Genomic DNA, 20,678 nt, shown 5'->3' with positions numbered 1-20,678 from the left:
AGCGAGCCTGACCACCAGATCCCGTTAATCGCCTCTTCCCACAAGCATAGTCACCTTTTGCGGCAAGCATGGGTTGCTGAAAACCTATTCTACCCCGGATCTTCACAATTATTGGAACATACACTTGCAGTTTACAAATCTATTTAAGAACTGGCAGACTGACCATATATCTTTGTGTTTATGGAGGTATAAACATAAACAACGATGTGTATGCTGTAGGCAGATTTACACAAAGTGTACACATTGTTTTTACATTCATGCCTCCATAAATGCAAATGAATATTGAAGTTAGTTCTTATTAATATACAAGTCAACAATAATAACAATATAGATTTCATTGTTTATTCAGTAACACACAAAACATGTACACAACAATATAGTGCAATAAAGCAATTCCCACTCTATTATCAGCATAAAGGAAACAGCAGTCCACTAGAGGGCATGGTCTATAGTTTTTCAGTTTGTTGATAATGGCTTTGTTAGCAAATCAATAACATGGAATCACTTGCAATTTATTTACATATCTTTCCATGACACTACATGGCAGACAAATTGGTGTCCTTTGTTCTTAGGCCATTCAATTTACAATATTTAGAGAATTTATTAAACTGGCCTACTATATATCAATAACAACTGATAGATCCTTTATAATTCTATAGATAACAACTTCATCATCAAGAAAACTGCTTTTCACTGATGGTTATTTAGTAAATATAACTGCAGCTCTGAGACAGCACAAGGTGGTCAGTGGAGCACGTAATCTCCACCTATGTCATTTTAACCAGACTCCAAAAAAGGCTCTGGGGTCAAACGCGTCCAGGGTTTATATCATGACTGAGTAGGGATAAAATACCCTGGATAACTGAGGATGATAATCAAGATGGAGCCTGTGACTCTCATGAGAATCTGGTTTTGCCACAAATAATTTATCAGGATGTGATGTAAGAATGTTCAAGGTCTTGTCATGTTTTGTCATCGTAGATTCTCTACAGCAGAAATATAGATCTTGATCTTTTCAATCTCAGCTTTCAACTTTCCACTCTGAAAATAAACAATAATAGCTCCATTTATTAAAGACCCAAACATTATCTTTGGGACTTCTTTACTTGTGACTTAGTGTAAATATTGTTTTTGTTTTCATTTAAATTTTTGTGTGATATCTATCAACATTTAATTATGAATACACAATTCCATTTAGAAAGTGGTCAAATGTAACTAATGTTATATTTGGGATAACACTTTCTTAGTAAAGTACAGATTCTAGTACTTTTTTGGGTTGAGTCCCGTCCGGGATTCGAACCCACACCTGCCAGGGTGAGGCACCTAATCGCCAGCACACAAAGTCAGCGATCTAACCCACTCAGCCAACCCAAAAAAGTACTAGAATCTATACTTTACTAAGAAAGTGTTATCCCAAATATAACATTAGTTACATTTGACCACTTTCTAAATGGCATTGTGTATTCATAGCTTTCGGCCATGGGAGCCGTGCCAATTTACACTTGTCAGGGGGGTACTCAAAGTACGTGATCTAGACTACCAATTGTCGGACTTCCATTTTTGTGGAAGGCTCGGTGGCTGAGTGGGTTAGATCGCTGACTTTGTGTGCTGGCGATTAGGTGCCTCACCCTGGCAGGTGTGGGTTCAAATCCCGGACGGGATTCAACCCAAAAAAGTACTAGAATCTGTACTTTACTAAGAAAGTGTTATCCCAAATATAACATTAGTTACAGTTAAACATTTAATTATAACAGCTGTATTGTTGAACTGATAACACAAAAAAGAAGATTCTGCAAATATTCTTCAAAAAATGGAATTACATGGAATTATGTTAATTTTGTAACTCTGGAATCCTGGAATCCTGCAGAAACTGACCAAGTATTCCCTATTGCCTCACCTTTTCTAACATCTTATGAGTCACGAGTTTGTCTTCCGTCCGACTCATCCCGATGTTCACACGCTCCAAATCGCTCTCAAATTTACTCTGTCTGTTTCTCAGCTTGGGCAGCTGCTCATGTGGATTGATGACATCCTGTGTTTAAAGAAAACAACACTTGCATTGCGAGCTTCAACTCCTTTTTCACATATCTTGGTTTCATAGAATTGACCAACCTGAACCAAAACCCCCAATAAGCAACAAATGAAGCTATTTTTTATACATGGTTGATGGATACGAAGAATACCAAAAGTACAAAAACAAATATCTAACAAAAAGTATCTGTTAAGACCTTAATTTATAACTGTTCAAAAGAATTGTATATATACTACTAAAAAAAGTTAAAGAACGCTCTATTCTTTCATATTACTCTTGTTGATCTGTCATGTCATGAGAAGTATACAATGCATGGCCTCCGGTCACTGCAGACATCATTTGAATTAAAGACTGACTTAGTGTGAGCAAAGTATTTTTTCGACAGAAGCAAACAATACACACATATGAAACTGTAAAACTAGCAAACATCCTTAACTTTAAGCAGAACAAGCTTTTATGTCTGTAGAACAGTTTGTCAGTAAAAACATCCCTCTTTTTACTAGTGGTGGGTCGATACACCGATGCATCGCGATATTTCACTTACCGATACAAGTATCGACCACAGTTGCACACTAAGTACAAAGCATCGTTTCTTACCTTAAATGTATTCTTTAATAAATGTTACACCAAACCCTTAATAGTAATGAAATTTAGTAGTGAAAAAGTCAATATTTTCATCCATTGCACCATACTTGACACTGCCAACTGTAAATACTCAGTGTGCCATATATTTGAATATCCTGTCTATGAAAAATATGGGTTATGCACCACAGATACGAGCACATACAAGTATTGTGATATGTATCAGATCGCACAGTTGGTGTATCGTCCCAGCCCTACTGTTAACCCAGCAGTGAATGGGTACCTGTTAGGATGAGATGGTAATATGACTGCTAACCTTCTAGTGCCTCACTGGCAGCTTGGGTTGCATACTTCCAAGGGAGCTGAGTATGAAATCGAGGGCACACTTATCCCTCGACTGGGGTAATAATAATGTAGTGCTTTGAGCATGCCCCCATGTGGTGTGGAAATATAGCTCAATATAAATGTCTGACCCATATTTTTTAGCTGAAAAAAAATGACCTTTGACTTCTATTTCGACCTACCCAGCTACTAGGTCAGCAAAATTCAATAAACCATAACACATAACAGCCTCTGCAATAAGTGGATGCTGTGACTGAATCAGACAGCAGAATTCCAGCTGCATCCCCGTGAGGACCTGTGTAAGTGAGTGAGTACTGTTTTACGCCTCTTTTAGCAACATTCTAGCAATATAACAGCAGGGGAGACCAGAAATGAGCTTCACACATTGTACCCATGTGAGGAATCGAACCCGGGTCTTCAGCATGATGAGTGATCACTTTAACCACTAGGCTGCCATACCACCCTACCTGGGTTGGAACTGGTCTCCAGCAAAACATACTTGTCACAAATGGTGACTGAAGGATTGTGTGATCATTGCGTAGATCAATGCTCATGATGTCAATCACTGGACTGTTCCCAGACTGCCATCATATAGCTGATTGCAGGTTTAAACAGCAAACACTCTAATCCAGCAACACCACAGCAGCTGGTAAATAATCGAGACTGGACCCAGCAAACTAGTGATTGATATTACGAGCAATGACAAACCTGCTACTGAAACCAGATGCAAGATCCTCTGTGATACCACAAGGTCTGTTTTTTGTCAGATCTTGTAATCAACATGAGTACTGAAGATCTATTCTGACCTGGAATCACCACTGGGAGACAAGCAAGGGGTACAGGGGACCAATTCTGAGTGTGAATCCCCACTGGGAGACAAGCACTGGGTAGTGAGGAAGTATTCTGACCTGGAATCGCCACTGGGAGACAAGCACTGGGTAGTGAGGAAGTATTCTGACCTGGAATCGCCACTGGGAGACAAGCATAGGTACTGGGGACGTATTCTGACCCTGAAACTCCACTGGGAGACATGCATTTTGATAATGAGACCTATTCTGACCCGAAACCGAACATGGAGAGACAAGCATGGGTTAATGGACACATATTCTGACCCGGAAACCCCACTGGGAGAAAAGCATGGGTTAATGGGGAACTATTCTGACCAGGGCCGTTCCACTGAGCGATTGTATCGCTAAGACCATCGTAACTCCTATACCATAGCATAGACTTACGATAGTCGTAACACTACGATCACTTTGTGGAGCAGGCCTCAGAGCGCTAAGCCGATCATAAGTCACACACTTTAACATAGACCTACGATTTGTGGAGCAGGTCCTAGAATCCAATCTGGGGGACTATATATTAACATAGATTTACAACAGTTCTTGCACTACGATCACTTTGTGGAGCAGGGCCCTGAGTGCTAAGCCGATCATAAGTCACAGAATTTAACTTAGACCTACGATTTGTGGAGCAGGTCCTAGAATCCAATCTGGGAGACTATATATTAACATAGATTTACAACAGTTCTAGCACTACGATCACTTTGTGGAGCAGGGCCCTGAGCGCTAAGCCGATCGATCATAAGTCACAGAATTTAACTTAGACCTACGATTTGTGGAGCAGGTCCTAGAATCCAATCTGGGAGACTTTATATTAACATAGATTTACAACAGTTCTAGCACAAAGATAACTTTTTGCAAGTGCATCTGGGGTCTGGAGTTAAGATATTGAGGCACTAAATCCCCTTGTGGAACAGCCCTGGATGAGACCAGCTGAAGAAGAGTGTCCTCCTGTTACCCACCTTCAGTACTACAGACAGACTGCATGTGTCTGACACCTGTATCTGCAGACATCCGTCTGGCACTCCCTGGCCGTCAGACATCACACTGAAGTCACTAGCCCTGGACAGTGTCTGGAGGCTGAGTCTGAAGTCTGACAACTGACCTCTCTGGCTTGAGTCTGTACACGTCAGGAAATCTGCAGCAAATAGTGAAGCTATTACCAGTGGTGGACTAGTTGAAGTCTTCTACCCACCAATAAGTACCTACATTCTAGGTACAAACCCGTGTAACATTCAGAGAAGCCTATCTGATTTCTGTATCTCAATCACTTTGGGCTTTCCTTCAAAAATAAGCTGACATGCTATCATGTAACTGGAAAACTGTCAAAGCGGTGCTGAACCCAACTCCCTCACTCATTCCTTATCTCAAAAACAAACATAGACAGGCAGAAATAATTTGAAATAATATAGGTCATATATTTTATTGTTTTCGTCTCTGAGCACCATGAAATGCACACCCGAAAGAGAGTACTATCAACGGAATATTTGTGTTTTTTGTGTGTTTTAAGATCCAAATATCTGAGCTGAAAATGAAGTCGAAGCCGAAATATGACATCCCACCACAAGTGGATTGGTGAGCATAATTTGCAAAGCTACATCGAGAGTTATCTCCCTTGACAAAAAATACATTCCAATAACATTATGAATTAAGAGACGTGAAGTCTATGGAGAACATACTTGCAGCTCTTGTCTTGGTCAGATTCAACTCCTTCCTGACAGACAGAGAGTGGTAGGCGATGTCCCTCACTGTGGCCATGGTGTTGTCCAGACTGGCGTTGGCCCACTTGTACTGAAATATCAAACAGTTCTCAAAGTGTTATCACACATTTTGTTTTGTTGTTGTTGTCACGTTTAGCAAATATGTCATCTGAATGATGTAGCCCTGGTAATACTCAAGTCTGGACTTGATAATCCGGTGATTGATATTATGAGCAACGATCCACACCATCAGGGCTGACACACAATCCACCAAGGTGTACAAGTATGACTAGATTTAGACTAACATCTAGTCTCTGAAATGAACATATCGTACAGAAAAAACAGTTGTTCAGTTATCTTAATAAAAATATCATAAAAGGGAGCCCAGTGACCCTCTTCATTTTCAGATACTGCAGTAATCTAGACTTGCCAAACGTTTATAGACTTGCATGGGCTGTATTTGATATATATATATATATTTGTATCAGGGTCTGTAAGACAGACTAGACTAGATTATTTGTGATGCATATCCCAGTTTCCATACTTACATCTTCAGGCTGGGGATACTGAGCCACACACACGCTGACAGGCCAGTTGTCTCCCCTTGCTGGTAGGCGCTGGAACAACTCTTCAGACAGGAATGGCATGAAAGGGCTGATTGCACGTAAATATGTGTCTACACAGTGGTACAGAACGTGTCGCACATTGTCCTGCTCAGAATGGGCCCCGGACTGGAACACTGGCTTCACACACTCCTGGCGTTCATGGGGAAAAAATTCATTTGTGAACTTTTAGAAGAATAACTAAAACTAGAAGTGGTTTGAACAAAATTTTAGTCATACCATGGCATGTCTGCTTAAAATGGGAGGAAAGCCCATTCAAAAATTATTTATCACTTTGAGTAATATGGTCCTGACAAGCCAAGGATGTGTACTCATCTGCGATAAGATCTAGATTAGCAGATCATAGCATGGCTAAGGGAGGTAACTCTAAGACAATCCTGGGACCATAGACTAATGTACCAGCCTCCTGCAACAGCACATAACTATCATTTTGAAGTTACTGCTACTACTGACAAAACACAAAGGATTGCCTTTCAACCTTTGAAACGAGTGAATGGGTGGTTTTGGATCAGCAGTAGTCAACTATTACAGTGACATTAGAAGATGACAGAAATATTACTTCTCCAGTCAGAGATACAATAATATACTTATCAACTAGATCACAGCTGGAAGTTACTTCCCAGTCATCTATAAAGAAACCAACTATAATCCCTGTTCAAGATACAGAAAGTGGAGGCATTGAGCCTGGCAGATGTAGGGAAGACTTGTTATTAACATGATTAAGCATTAGCTCGTCACCCAGAGCAACCAGATTTCTTTGCAAACATGGCTTCCTCAGAAAAATATTGATTTGGCGAGATTCAAGCGATATATTTCTCCCTGCAAATATCACGACAATAAAAACCAGTGTCTTGAGTGTTAAGTACAGCTAACCTGCTTCAATGGCAGCGAGATAAGCGATTTCATGTCATTGTGATGTCATGGTAACCGATGACATCACAATGGTCTGCAAGGCGTTCTGATGCTTAATCTCGGGCTAGCGAGCTGGCGTCAAATTGCAATACTAATAAAACTTTGATGAAATAACGGATGCATTAGCCATGTTATCCTATTTAAAAAATATGGTGCTTAAAACTTCAAAATTGATTCCTGCAGTGACAAAATGAGCATCTCATACTTACTAAATATACATCGCTAAATTCGGTCAGCCAGAACTGGTGAAGTGCCCTTGTCACATGATGCAGGTCATAAGTGCCAAAGTGTAGATCACATGACTTGATCATGTGACTTAGTCGACTGAGAATCCACTGGTCAACAGCAGAAAAGGTTTCATTGAACTGAAGTACAAAACAGGAGTAATTATAGAAGCATGTCTGTACTTAAACAACATGATGAATGGCATGATACTTGAACAAGATCAAATAAATTTGTGTGATATTAAATTTGAAATGACATTCCACAATACAATAGCTCTTGTCAGTTTAATAAACCATGTGACCAGTGAGTGAGTATGGTTTTATGCCACTTTTAGCAATATTCCAGCAATATCATGGCGGTGGACCCCAGAAATGGGCTTCACACATTGTACCCATGTCGGGAATCGAACCCGGATCTTTGGCGTGACGAGTGAATGCTTTAACCACTAGGCTACCCGACTGCCCCCATGTGGCCAGGGTAGATAGCAAGTACAGTTACTGACTTATGTAGACTGATAGGGTTGTCATTGGCATGGTTTTGTCAAATGTACCTTTTAGAACAGAGTATCCTACATTACCGTATTCACCATAATAAGCACCACAAGTGCTCAGGTAATTGACACAATTAGGCACTTAATAAAACAATTCATTTTCATTGCATACATATTTTATGCAAATGGACAATATCATGTAACATATTACAGCCCTATAATTGAGACAAAGAAATGAAATAGGTGCCCAATAAAATTATGTTTTTGACTGACTGACAAACATGATCTATACTGTACCCCAAAGCGAACCCCTGGATGAAAGTCGGCACCCAAGTTGGTCTGCACAAAACGGAATGCCTGCCACACTTTGTTGCAGAAGTGTCGATAGTTCCGGGCATGTGTGATGTCCATGTTGATTTCACCAGCTGTACAATACAGGAAATATGTGAATAAGTGAATGCTGTTTTATGCTGTCACCAATAACATAATCTGAAAAATAATATACCGGGTATGTGGACTTGCAATTTTTTAACTTTTCTTAATAATGATCAGACAATCCAGTGATTGATATCACAAGCATCGATCCACGCAACTGGGATACGATGACATGCATCAACCAAGTCAGCGAGACTGACCACCCGATCCCATTAGTCACCTCTTCGACAAGCATTAATTTCTGAAGACATATTCTACCCCGGATCTTCACAGGTTTTCTGAATAATGAGTTATACAACAATCAAAACTGGTAAAAATACCTATATATCATCTGTGCCAATATCAAATGTCTTATGCAAAAATAATATGTGGTTATTATTATTCTCCATTTGGAACTGAATGATCATGTACATTTTCATCACAGCTGGTGATGTGTTTGTTGTTTAACAGCACACTCAAAAATTTTTTCATCTGCATGACACAGTCTAAATAATGGAGTAACGACCCGACAATCCAGTGACTGATGTCATGGGCAACAATCCATGCCATCAACCAAGTCAGCAAGCCGGACCAACTGATCCATTACTGACTGACTGACTGAGTTGGGTTTAACGCCGCTTTTAACATCATTCCAGTTATATCATGGCATGTCAGCTTAATGTGGGAGTAAAGCCCAAAGTCATGCAGGTCTAAGACGTTTAAAACTTCGGTGAAACCCACAAGCACGGGTATGGGACGCAACTCTGCACAGCAAATCGCGGCGCCTTAGACGACTAGGCCACCCGTGCCCCCACTGATCCATTAAGTCACAACAGTATATATATGGGTATATAATCGAGTCTGGACCATTGGGTGACAATATGAGCAATGATGACATACAGTAAACAAAGTCAAAGATTCTGACCACGCAATCCAATTCACTATGTGAAGGGTTGACATATCTGCAGGCCCAGTGGCCCATGGCCATAAGAAATGGTAGAGGGCCAGTTGTTACCACACGTGTTGATACAGTTTTATTTGGCAATTTGTGTTCAGTATCATGTTGATATAGTTTCATTTGATGAAAGGCTTGATCTCCAATCGCCAGCAGTGGTTTATTCGTAGTGGTTTATTTTTATTTACGCAATCTGATTGGCTGGCTGAGAGTGGAGAGCTGTGTCATCGTGTTTTGATTGGCTGTCTAAAAATAAATTCCGGCACTATTTTCGAATCGGGGATTCCCGAGGTCGTCTGGTCTTGACAGCAAAGCAAAGCCTCGTTCTAATCGTGGCAGATTAAACACTCGTGTGTAGATTTTTCGGTAACAACCGAACACAGTGGTTAATCCTCTATATATCCCCAAATGAGTTAATCACAATATCTCATACTATTGGTGTTCCCGATCACTGAGATTTCAAGTGGACTGATGTTTAGTATGCACGCCCTGCACCTCCCTGCGTATGTGCTGAAGTCAGTGGTCCAGTGGGTAAACCAATACTCTTCATTCCCACAAGTTGTATATAGTAGTCAGCTAGCTAGAATTACGGAGGGCCAGTTCCTTACAACAGTGTCAATCCCTACTGCAAGTAGATGATTCTTTCTCATTTCTTCCCTGAGTGTGACAATGTGAACATGCTGACTTCAAGGTTTATACAGATATGGAACACTAAAATTCAAAGCCTTTTCACGGCTTTCATCTGTCAAGGCTTCAGTTTCAATGTTTCAGCTGTCAAGGCTTCAGTTTCAATGCTTTCAGCTGTTAGGGCTTCAGTTTCAAGGCTTTCAGCTGTCAAGGCTTCAGTTTCAAGGCTTTCAACTGTCAAGGCTTCAGTTTCAAGGCTTTCAGCTGTCAAGGCTTCAGTTTCAATGTTTCAGCTGTCAAGGCTTCAGTTTCAATGCTTTCAGCTGTTAGGGCTTCAGTTTCAATGCTTTCAGCTGTCAAGGCTTCAGTTCCAAGGCTTTCAGCTGTCAAGGCTTCAGTTTCAAGGCTTTCAGCTGTCAGGGCTTCAGTTTCAAGGCTTTCAACTGTCAAGGCTTCAGTTTCAAGGCTTCAGTTTCAAGGCTTTCAATTGTCAAGGCTTCAGTTTCAAGGCTTTCAGCTGTCAGGGCTTCAGTTTCAAGGCTTTCAACTGTCAAGGCTTCAGTTTCAAGGCTTTCAACTGTCAAGGCTTCAGTTTCAAGGATTTCAACCATCAAGGCTTCAGTTTCAAGGATTTCAACTGTCAAGGCTTCAGTTTCAAGGATTTCGACTGTCAAGGCTTCAGTTCCAAAGCTTTTTTAGTTATTAGGCTTAGTCTGCCAATATGTTTTTTTAATCCAGCATACTATATATCATATGATACCCCCCTTAAAAAAAAGAAATAAAATTAATTTCAACACCTTCAAATAAAATAAATTAAGTCTGTCATAAATTTTAATACCTTCACAAAGTCAAGGCTTTTCAAGTTACTTCGGCAATGTTCAAAGCTTTTCAAGATTGACACTAAAAATCACGGCTTTTCAAGGAGCTACTTAAACTCCAAGGCCACGTGTACTTACACTTGAAGTCGTACGAGCACAGCGTGAACCTGAGGGCATCCGCTCCACACTCGGGGATACCCTGGGGAAAGTCCTTCTGTTGACCTTCATAAGCCTTCTTGACCTCTGAGGGGTCAAGGTTACTTTTCTTCAACTGGTCATGGAGACCCTGTACAATGTAATCATTTATCAGCATGTGACTTGTCGAGGAAAGCTTTCCTACTGTACAGGGTTTCTTGATGGATGAGAACTGTGATTCTGTGATTTTCATATTTTAAAGGTTTTTCTTGACATAGGTCACTGTTGACATTAAGGGTCAAAGGGAGACTACTCATCAAACCTTAGAGGCCAAACCTTGTTGATAATATTAAGTCACGAATGTGATCTAAATAAAATATTAATGTCCTTGCACATAAAAAATAAACGATATTAAAACACAAAACAGTGTAAAAAAACAAATTTCTGTGTTGGAAAATCCAAAATGGCTGTTACTGACAGTATATATGGTCTCGTATTAGGTCAGTAACAACCATCTTGGATATTTACAGAGGGTATAGTGGCTCATATGGGGTTAGTAGTTCTGCTCTCTGATTGGTCAGTGGCAGAATGTTGCATAGTGTGAGTGAGTTTATTTCAGTAAAGAGGCCACCGGCCCATTATACAATATGGATACAGCGGATTACAACAATAGCAGGCGCCAAATAATATAAGGGGTATATATAGTGAAACAATTGAATTATTGCATACATTTGAAAAACTGTTGTCGTTTCTTGAAAGCAGGAAAAATATATTTAGCTTATTTATTAATAACATGTTCATTTTGGCAAGACATAAGAGTGCAAAATTTATCAAATGAAGGTTTTGAATGGTAATACTTAGGTATAAGACTATTTCTCAGATCTGAGTAAAATTGACATTCAATGCAGAAATGATACTCAGTTTCAATTACCGGTACACGGACTACACAAAATGGACATAAGCGTTCATCTCTAGAAAGATCATTTTTTCTACCTTCTTCAAGCATTAGGTTATGGTAAGAACAACGGAAAGAACTAAGAGCAAATTGATATACTCTAACAGGTATTGATGTTAAATATCTTTCTCATACAATGCATGGTTTAATTTGTGAATACATTGTAAGTTTGAAAAATGTTTTTAATTTACTTAACCAAGTTTGCTGATCTATACATCTTTGCTTAAAACAAACAATAAACTTATTTACATTTGGAACATCTTGATTACACCAGACAGAACCAAAACCATATGATGATAATAATTGTTTTACATGAAAAGCCCAACATTCAATACCTTTATCCGCCAAGGACACTTGATAATCATAGACATTTTTCAAAATAGGATTATCAGTTTGAAATAACAATCTAGTCCAATATTTAATAATTTTCATATATTGGTTTACTTTAAGTGAATAACGACAATATCAGGTGTACTCCGTCTTAAATGTAAAAGCTGTTTACAGAAATTATCATGGACTGTATTAATATCAGGTGAAGGATGAACCCCCCAGACTTCACTGCCATACAACAAGATTGGTAGAACAGCTTGACATCAAATAAATGAGTCAAAACATGTAAAGGTAACTTATGAAAATCAATAATGTTTGTTTTTAGGGACTGCAAAACTTTGTTGGCCTTGAGTGTTAAAAGTCTTCTGTGTATTAAACCATGAACCAGAGCTTGAAAAATGTACACCTAAATATTTATATACTGAAACAATTTCAAGCGGACATGTATTTAGAAAAACATTTTCATATTTCTTAAATCGACCACCTTTGCGAAAGACAATAACCTTGCTCTTGACATTATTTATTTGCAGCTGCCATTTATCACAATATTGAGAAAGTTTATTTAATCACTTTTGAAGACCAATAACTGTACTATCTATTACTACAATGTCATCTGCAAAAAGGAGCATAAATAACTGTAGAGTACCTATACTAATACACCATTGCTTCTCTTGTTTAAAAAAATCTACAATGTCATTAATAAAGAATGAAAATAAAAATGGTGACAACTGGCAACCCTGTCTAACTCCAAATGAACAGTCAAAGAATTTAGTAAATCCAGAATTCAGAGATATGCATGATTTCACATTTTCATACATATTTCTAAGTAATCTAAAAACAGAACCTTTAATATTACCAGTCCAAAGTTTGTAGATCAGAGCATTATGTGACACAGAGTCAAAGGCTGCTTTTAAATCAATAAAGGCACAGTATAGTCTACCTTTATATAATCTTAGATATTTATCAATAATAGTTTGAAGTACATTGTATAAATATATTATCCACAGTTTGAAACCCCTTTTTAAAACCTGCTTGTTCAGGGATAATAACATTTCCATCATTTGCCCAATATTGGTGAGTCTAGTACATATAATTTTAGAGAAGATTTTACCAGATATTTCTAAACGAGTAATAGGTCTGTAATTACTAGGGTCATTTACATTACCCTTTTTATACAAAGGAAGGATGACACCTAAAGTCCGCTCCTCTGGATAAGTACCAGTCAATAAGATTTTATTAAACAAGGCTAACAGCATTTCAAAACACATGGGAGGGGCATATTTAAGAAATTCAATGGGTACACCACTAATGGGGCATAGTAATATGAGGTATGTCCCACACTGTTTTAGTAAAGTGCCATGCAATCAACCAAGTCACTGAACCAGACAACCCAATGACAAGCATATGTTACTTCTAGCCTGTATTCTTTGTGAAGTATAAAAACAAATATGACAGATAAACATTCATGATGTTTTCAACCAACAAGACTGATGACATACCTGTAATGTGGTTCCGTGTATAACATCCATAGGGTCTATCACATTGCCCAGAGACTTGCTCATCTTTCGACCATGGGAGTCTCTCAGGATACCATGGAGAAGAACCTTCAACAGGTAAATTTACTATTGAATTGTTTCTGTGTTGTGCAATGTCAGTGAATTGAGGAAGTGAGGTTAAATTCCACATTAAAGAGTATTTCAGTAAAACCAAGGAAAGGTCAAGGTCAAGGTGATCATGAGTGAAGGTCAAGGTGATCATGAGTCAAGGTCAAGGTGATTATGAGTCAAGGTCAAGGAGAATCTGCTTAAGCTGAGAGGAACACCAAAGAGATGCAGGTCTTAGATGTTTACCACTTTTGGTGCGACTCACGAACACAGGTATGGTGCTGGAAGCAGAGGATCATAATCAGGTAATATTGTGCCATGTTACTGCAGCTCACCTGGATATGTAGTCAGTAGTTTGAAATATCAATATGAAAAGCCACTTAACAGAAGCATTGAAATTCAAATATTTTTTGCAAATACTGAGGACCAAAAAACAACATTAAAATCCTAATGATTTGAACAAAATATGATGTCATTGTTAACAAATTGGGTGTCATCAGTACTGGGAACAAGCTTGTGAAGTTCAGCTTCATTGGTTCAGTGGCTGTTGAGAAGACAATGCAGTATGCCAGACACAGGATAAAACATACACTTGAACATATATACATGGTACTCCTAAAGGACACAACTCACCAACACCTATACTCTTAAAAATGGAAATGATTATTCAGTTAAATACCCTACCTCTTGGGTTTGTTTGTTTGTTGTTAAACGCCGCACTCAGCAATATTCCAGCGATATGATGGCGGTCTTCGAAAAATCAAGTCTGGACCAGACAATCCAGTGATTGACATGCATCAACCAAGTCATCAAGTCTGACCACCCGATCCCTTTAGTCTCCTCTTACAACAGCATAGTCGCCTTTCAAGGCAAGCATGGGTAGCTGAAGACCTATTCTACCCTGGATCTTCACGGGTCCCTACCTCTTGGAAAGGAAGCTGATTCGTCAGTTTGAGTCCCATCATGACCATCCGCGCCACCCAGAAAAATATGATGTCACTTCCTGTTTCCATCAGACTTGTGGGATAGAAATGAGATAGGTCAGGATTCTGAAACATTAAGATGAGGAATGAACCTCGTGACCAAGATTATCGCACTTACATAGCAATGTGTGTGTGAGTGTGTGTGCGCGTGTTTGAGGCTACTAGTCCAGACAAATGCCGATATTATGGTGCTAGCCCAGTAAGATACCATGCCACAGTTTAACATGAATATCTCACTCAGACACAGTATACTGACTCCTAAACGACAATCCTTGTTTTATCCCCTAAATGCAGAGCACCAGGCAGGGTAACAACAAGTACCATATTTTAATGTCTTTTGGTATGATGTGGCCGGGGATCGAACCCTGGACCTTCCGATCTCTAGACCACTAGACCATGGAGGCAGCCAAAAGTCTTCAAAACATTCAGGATATGGCAGCCATGGGGACCTCCAGGCCAGAAGCAGACACAGACAAGGTGTTTCCCCAGGAATGTTTGTTTGTTGTTTAAGACACACACAAATGCCACCTACTTGACAATGGTGTGTAAATAGTTGAGTATGGAGTAACGTCCCATGTTGTCGGGTGATGTTGATAGGCAAGTCAACCGGTTAAGTCACCTTGTCCGACATGCAAGGGTTGCTGAAGATGTTATCTAACTGAGAATAGTCTGGACGATGTCACAGTCAGCTGTGAATGCCGCTGATATGCCCCTCGCTGAATGATGTCAAAGCTGTGAATGCTGTTGATATGCCCCTAGCAGAATGATGTCAAAGCTATGAATGCCGTTGATATGCCCCTAGCTGATGATGTCAAAGCTATGAATGCCGTTGATATGCCCCTAGCTGGATGATGTCAAAACTGTGAATGCTGTTGATATGCCCCTAGCTGAATGATGTCACAGCTATGAATGCTGTTGATATGCCCCTAGCAGAATGATGTCAAAGCTATGAATGTCCTTGATATGCCCATAGCTGAATGATGTCAAAGCTGTGAATGTCCTTGATATGCCCCTAGCTGGATGATGTCAAAGCTATGAATGTCCTTGATATGCCCCCAGCTGAATGATGTCAAAGCTATGAATGTCCTTGATATGCCCCTAGCTGAATGATGTCAAAGCTATGAATGTCCTTGATATGCCCATAGCTGAATGATGTCAAAGCTGTGAATGTCCTTGATATGCCCCTAGCTGGATGATGTCAAAGCTATGAATGTCCTTGATATGCCCCTAGCTGAATGATGTCAAATCTATGAATGCCGTTGATATGCCCCTAGCTGAATGATGTCAAATCTGTGAATGCCGTTGATATGCCCCTAGCTGAATGATGTCAAATCTATGAATGCCGTTGATATGCCCCTAGCTGGATGATGTCAAAGCTATGAATGCTCTTGATATGATCCTAGCTGGATGATGTCAAAGCTATGAATGCTCTTGATATGCCCCTAGCTGGATGATGTCAAAGCTATGAATGTCCTTGATATGCCCCTAGCTGAATGATGTCAAAGCTGTGAATGCCCTTGATATGCCCCTAACTGGATGATGTCAAAGCTATAAATGCCGGTGATATGCCCCCAGCTGAATGATGTCAAAGCTATGAATGCCGTTGATATGCCCCTCGTTGAATGATGTCAAAGCTGTGAATGCTGTTGATATGCCCCTAGCTGAATGATGTCACAGCTATGAATGCTGTTGATATGCCCCTAGCAGAATGATGTCAAAGCTATGAATGCTCTTGATATGCCCCCAGCTGAATGATGTCAAAGCTATGAACGCCGGTGATATGCCCCTAGCTGGATGATGTCAAAGCTATGAATGCCGTTGATATGCCCCTGGCTGAATGATGTCAAATCTGTGAATGCCGTTGATATGCCCCTAGCTGGATGATGTCAAAGCTATGAATGCTCTTGATATGCCCCTAGCTGGATGATGTCAAAGCTATGAATGCTCTTGATATGCCCCTAGCTGGATGATGTCAAAGCTATGAATGCTCTTGATATGCCCCTAGCTGGATGATGTCAAAGCTATGAATGCTCTTGATATGCCCCTAGCTGAATGATGTCAAAGCTATGAATGTCCTTGATATGCCCCTAGCTGAATGATGTCAAAGCTGTGAATGCCCTTGATATGCCCCTAACTGGATGATGTCAAAGCTATGAATGTCCTGGCCCCTAGCTGAATGATGTCAAAGCTGTGAATGTCCTGGCCCCTGGCTGGATGATGTCAAAGCTATGAATGTCCTGGCCCCTAGCTGAATGATGTCAAAGCTATGAATGTCCTGGCCCCTGGCCTCACCTGTCGAGGCCAGCCGTGTACGGAGAAGGGGAAGATTGCAGAGGAAAACCAGGTGTCTAGGACATCCTCATCTGAAACAACCAGGTACAGGAGCATCAATACGCAGGGTTCATTAGAGATGAAGAAGAAGAAGAAGAAGAAGAAGAAGAAGAAGAAACAAACAACATCACCAGCAACACGAACAAGACTATTTCTACAGCGTAAAATTCCACATCACATAGAGACATGCTTAATGTACCAAAAAGCATATGTAGTTACATATAACAGAGAGTTGAGAGTAAAATATTATAAATATACACATATACATATACATACAGTTACAATTCTAAGCTTGATTCCTGTGATATTCATTGTTTATTTTATTTTATTTTCAATTAAACATTAGTTTAATCACCTTCATTGTAGTGCTGCACGACCAACCTAAATATCAGCTCTCTCATCTTTTTGCTTTCAGAGAAGATACGTAACGTTTTCCACAATAAAATATTTTCTTCACACTAAACACCTTGTTGCAGAGTTATCTCCCCTTCTGTCACCGCCAGCTTCTTGGCTGCTTTCCTTCTCGCCTCATCCTCCGTTCGTCCGCTCACCCAGAAAGTCCCCCCCTGGGAAAACAAACAGTGAGTTGAGTAAACACTGTTTACAATCTTATCTAATTTCCATCACAGTGTAACAAAAATAGAAGACCTTGTTACTTTCAGAAAAAACATTTCATATTTCTTTCATAATTGATTGTTTTGTGAACAATACCATTTCCGATGATTTTTTTTTGTTTTCCATTAAGTTATGTAAATATGTTATCATGTGCACTAAATGAGTTACGCATATCTCATTGTTGAACCTTTCTTGCAATTTTACCTATTTCGTGTCCAATTGTCTTGTTCATAAACATACATTTTGAGGGAAAAATTAATTTAGTTTATCATACCTCCATGTCAGAATAATATGATTTGATTGGTCTATGTGATCTTGATAAAATACTATGTATCCCACCTTGGAGGAAAACAAATTTCTCAGCAAGCTTTTTCCAAGTCAATGAAAGTCATGTGACATAACACAAGTCATCTTCAGCTCATTCGAACAGCTGTTTTCTATCAATTTTGAATTTGTGTTAATTCTTTTACAGTGTCATATTATAACATGTTGTAAGGTAAGTTTGTCATAGCAGGATCACTCACAGTACATGGGATTTTATGCGTACCTCATTAAGTTTTATACCACGAGCATAAAACACCATGTACCCCTCGTGATCCTGCTTGAAATTATAATATATTTTTTTCTGCAAGTGTTTTTTGTAATAATAAATGTCCTGTAATAGGAATAAACATTGTACTTGAGCCTTTGGATATTTACCATCCTAAAATACATCCCTGCCAACCTCTTTATAAAATACTGTACTTCTTGAAATCTATTGCCGAAAAAAGCATTCCCATCATTCCTGGAATGTGTGCATTAATATATCACATTACAAGGTCAGCGATTAGTCAAAAGACAAAAGGTAAGGTGAGGTGAAATTGGTTTTAACGTCGCGTCCAAGATTATTGCAGTTATATAGCGACGTACATGCATGTGTGTGTGTGTGGCTGCTTGTACTAGTCCGGACTGATGCCAATTTATAGTGCTCGCCCACTGAGATACCATGCCACAGTTTAACATGAATACCCCACTCAGACACAGTATACTGACTCCGAGCCGACCAGTCCTTGTTTTAGCCCCTTAATGCCAAGCGCCAGACAGGGTATCAACAAGTACCATCTTTTAACGTCTTTTGGTATGACGCGGCCGGGGATCGCACCCCGGACCTTCCGCTCTCCGGGCGGACGCTCTACCACTCGACCATGGAGGCGGTCCAGAAGACAAAAGGCAGCTACTACCAAGGTTTGTTTTGATTCAAATCACTGCATATAAGAATGGACCATTAGTCAAGGGTTTCCTGGCTCTTGTCTGAATAAATTATTGCCAAATGACGGCATTTTGGTGTAGAGGGTTTCTGCTCAAGAACAATGTTCACCATGTTTTCTCCTACTGATTTGTTTTGTTTGTTTGTTGTTTAACGCCACACTCAGCAATATTCCAGCTATATGATGGCAGTCTGTAAATAATCTGGACCAGACAATCCAGTGATTGACATTATGAGCATCGATCCACGCAATTGGGACACAATGACATGCATCAACCAAGCCAGAGAGTCTGACCACCAGATCCTGTTAGTCGCCTCTTACGACAAGCATAGTCACCTTTCATGGCAAGCATGGGTTGCTGAAGACCTATTCTAACCCGGATCTTCACGAGTCTTCTCCTAATGACTTGAAGGACCATAGACAAGGACAACACCAGCCTGACCTTTTTCATTTGCATATTTATCCATAAATGACCCTGAGGAATACCATTTTTATCCATTGGCTTTATGCTGGTGACAAACCTACCCATTATAATATATTTCTTATAATAATAATTCCATACACAATGCTACTCAGAGCTCTGCAGTATTATCACCCCAGTCAATGGATCAGTGGGCGCTCAATTTTTCATTCTCAGCTCCCTGGTGAGTATACATGCTGCTGCCTGTGAAGCGCTACAAGGTTAACAGACACATTACAATCTTATCCCACTAGGTACCCATTTACTGCTGGGTGAACAGCGGCATATTTCAAACATAATTTACTTGTCTAAGGAGACAACATATATAACATGTGTTTCAGTGTGGGGCAGGACCGAAGCCCTAAAAACTCTCAGGAGCCAAGCTGCCTTGTGACTTGTGACCTGTGCCCTGTACACAGGAACAGGTGCCATCACACAGAATGTTTTGTTGCTTATCCTTCCCCCTGTAGCTCACCTGGTGTGTGACTTGGTAGGCGGGAATCCGGTGCCCCCACCACAGCTGCCTCGATACACACCAGTCCCTGGGGAAGAGATATCAGTAACCTTGTAACCTTGACCTTGAGTGGCAGGTCAACAATATAACTTACTTTATTTTGTCTGTTTTTATTAATGGATATTACACTTTATACAGAGAGACCTCACATATAGACTTCAATCCAGTGAGTGAGTTGGGTTTAATGCCGCTTATAACAGTATTCCAGTTATATCGCGGCACGTCAGCTTAATGTGGGAGGAAAGCCCGAAGTGATGCAGGTCTCAGACGTTTACCACTTTGGTGAAACCCACGAGCACGGTTATAGTGCTGACAAACCTAGCAACATAATAGGGGCAAACCGGGATTTGTGTATGCCAACAGAAATACATTTGTTGATATATATCCCATGGGTGTCACCCACAGGTCACACCCCACTCCTGAAGGAAAGATGGAACGCAAGTACTTGTCTGCACCAGTATTCTAAGGGATTCGAACCCACAATCATAGGTTTCTGGCATGCCCAAGGGATGCAACTCTGCACAGCGAATTGTGGCGCATTAGACGACTGGGTCACCCGTGCCCCCCTTGAATCCAGAGCAACACAGAACTGAAATATATATATATATATATATTCAATATTCAATATATATTCAAATAACCTTGGTTTCACCCTGATCCACACACACAGGAAACAAGTGACAGACATGATCATTTGACAGTTTGCAAGGAATGCTCATAGTCCTCTTGCACTAGTGTTCCAAACAAAGTTAAACCAAGGTTCCGGTCAACTCATTGGTTGATGTAGACTACAACAAAGACTTGACTTGGCCCAAATGTGTCTTTAAAAAAAATATGATAAAAAATCTTAGAGATCTTTCAGATCCACTTTGTATAGAGTTACCAATGCTAAACATGAGATGTTTATATTCTCACAGTAATAATAAATCAACACAATTCCAT

At 39.9% G+C, this 20,678-nt stretch overlaps 1 protein-coding gene across 1 annotated transcript in view; it reads right to left on the bottom strand.

Moving 5' to 3' along the window:
* Positions 1–362: 362 nt before the first annotated feature.
* Positions 363–20,678, bottom strand: part of LOC139459170 (valine--tRNA ligase-like) — a 40,840-nt gene continuing 20,524 nt past the window's right edge. Inside the window, exons 13-25 of the mRNA XM_071240624.1 lie at positions 19,698–19,764; positions 17,367–17,466; positions 16,862–16,932; positions 14,510–14,635; positions 13,482–13,586; positions 10,701–10,848; positions 8,046–8,173; positions 7,243–7,398; positions 6,047–6,253; positions 5,478–5,589; positions 4,761–4,936; positions 1,898–2,032; positions 363–1,041 (exon numbers count right to left, since the gene is read on the bottom strand). Of these exons, the coding sequence (XP_071096725.1) occupies positions 973–1,041; positions 1,898–2,032; positions 4,761–4,936; positions 5,478–5,589; positions 6,047–6,253; positions 7,243–7,398; positions 8,046–8,173; positions 10,701–10,848; positions 13,482–13,586; positions 14,510–14,635; positions 16,862–16,932; positions 17,367–17,466; positions 19,698–19,764 (1,600 nt within the window). The 3' untranslated portion in view covers positions 363–972. The remainder of the gene's footprint in view (positions 1,042–1,897; positions 2,033–4,760; positions 4,937–5,477; positions 5,590–6,046; positions 6,254–7,242; positions 7,399–8,045; positions 8,174–10,700; positions 10,849–13,481; positions 13,587–14,509; positions 14,636–16,861; positions 16,933–17,366; positions 17,467–19,697; positions 19,765–20,678) is intronic.

This window comes from Haliotis cracherodii, unplaced genomic scaffold, assembly GCF_022045235.1.
Source record: "Haliotis cracherodii isolate W230 unplaced genomic scaffold, xgHalCrac1.p SCAF_13, whole genome shotgun sequence".
Lineage (NCBI taxonomy): Eukaryota > Metazoa > Mollusca > Gastropoda > Lepetellida > Haliotidae > Haliotis > Haliotis cracherodii.
Note: the sequence above shows the minus strand (reverse complement) of the source record. Positions and strands in the feature narration are given on the sequence as shown.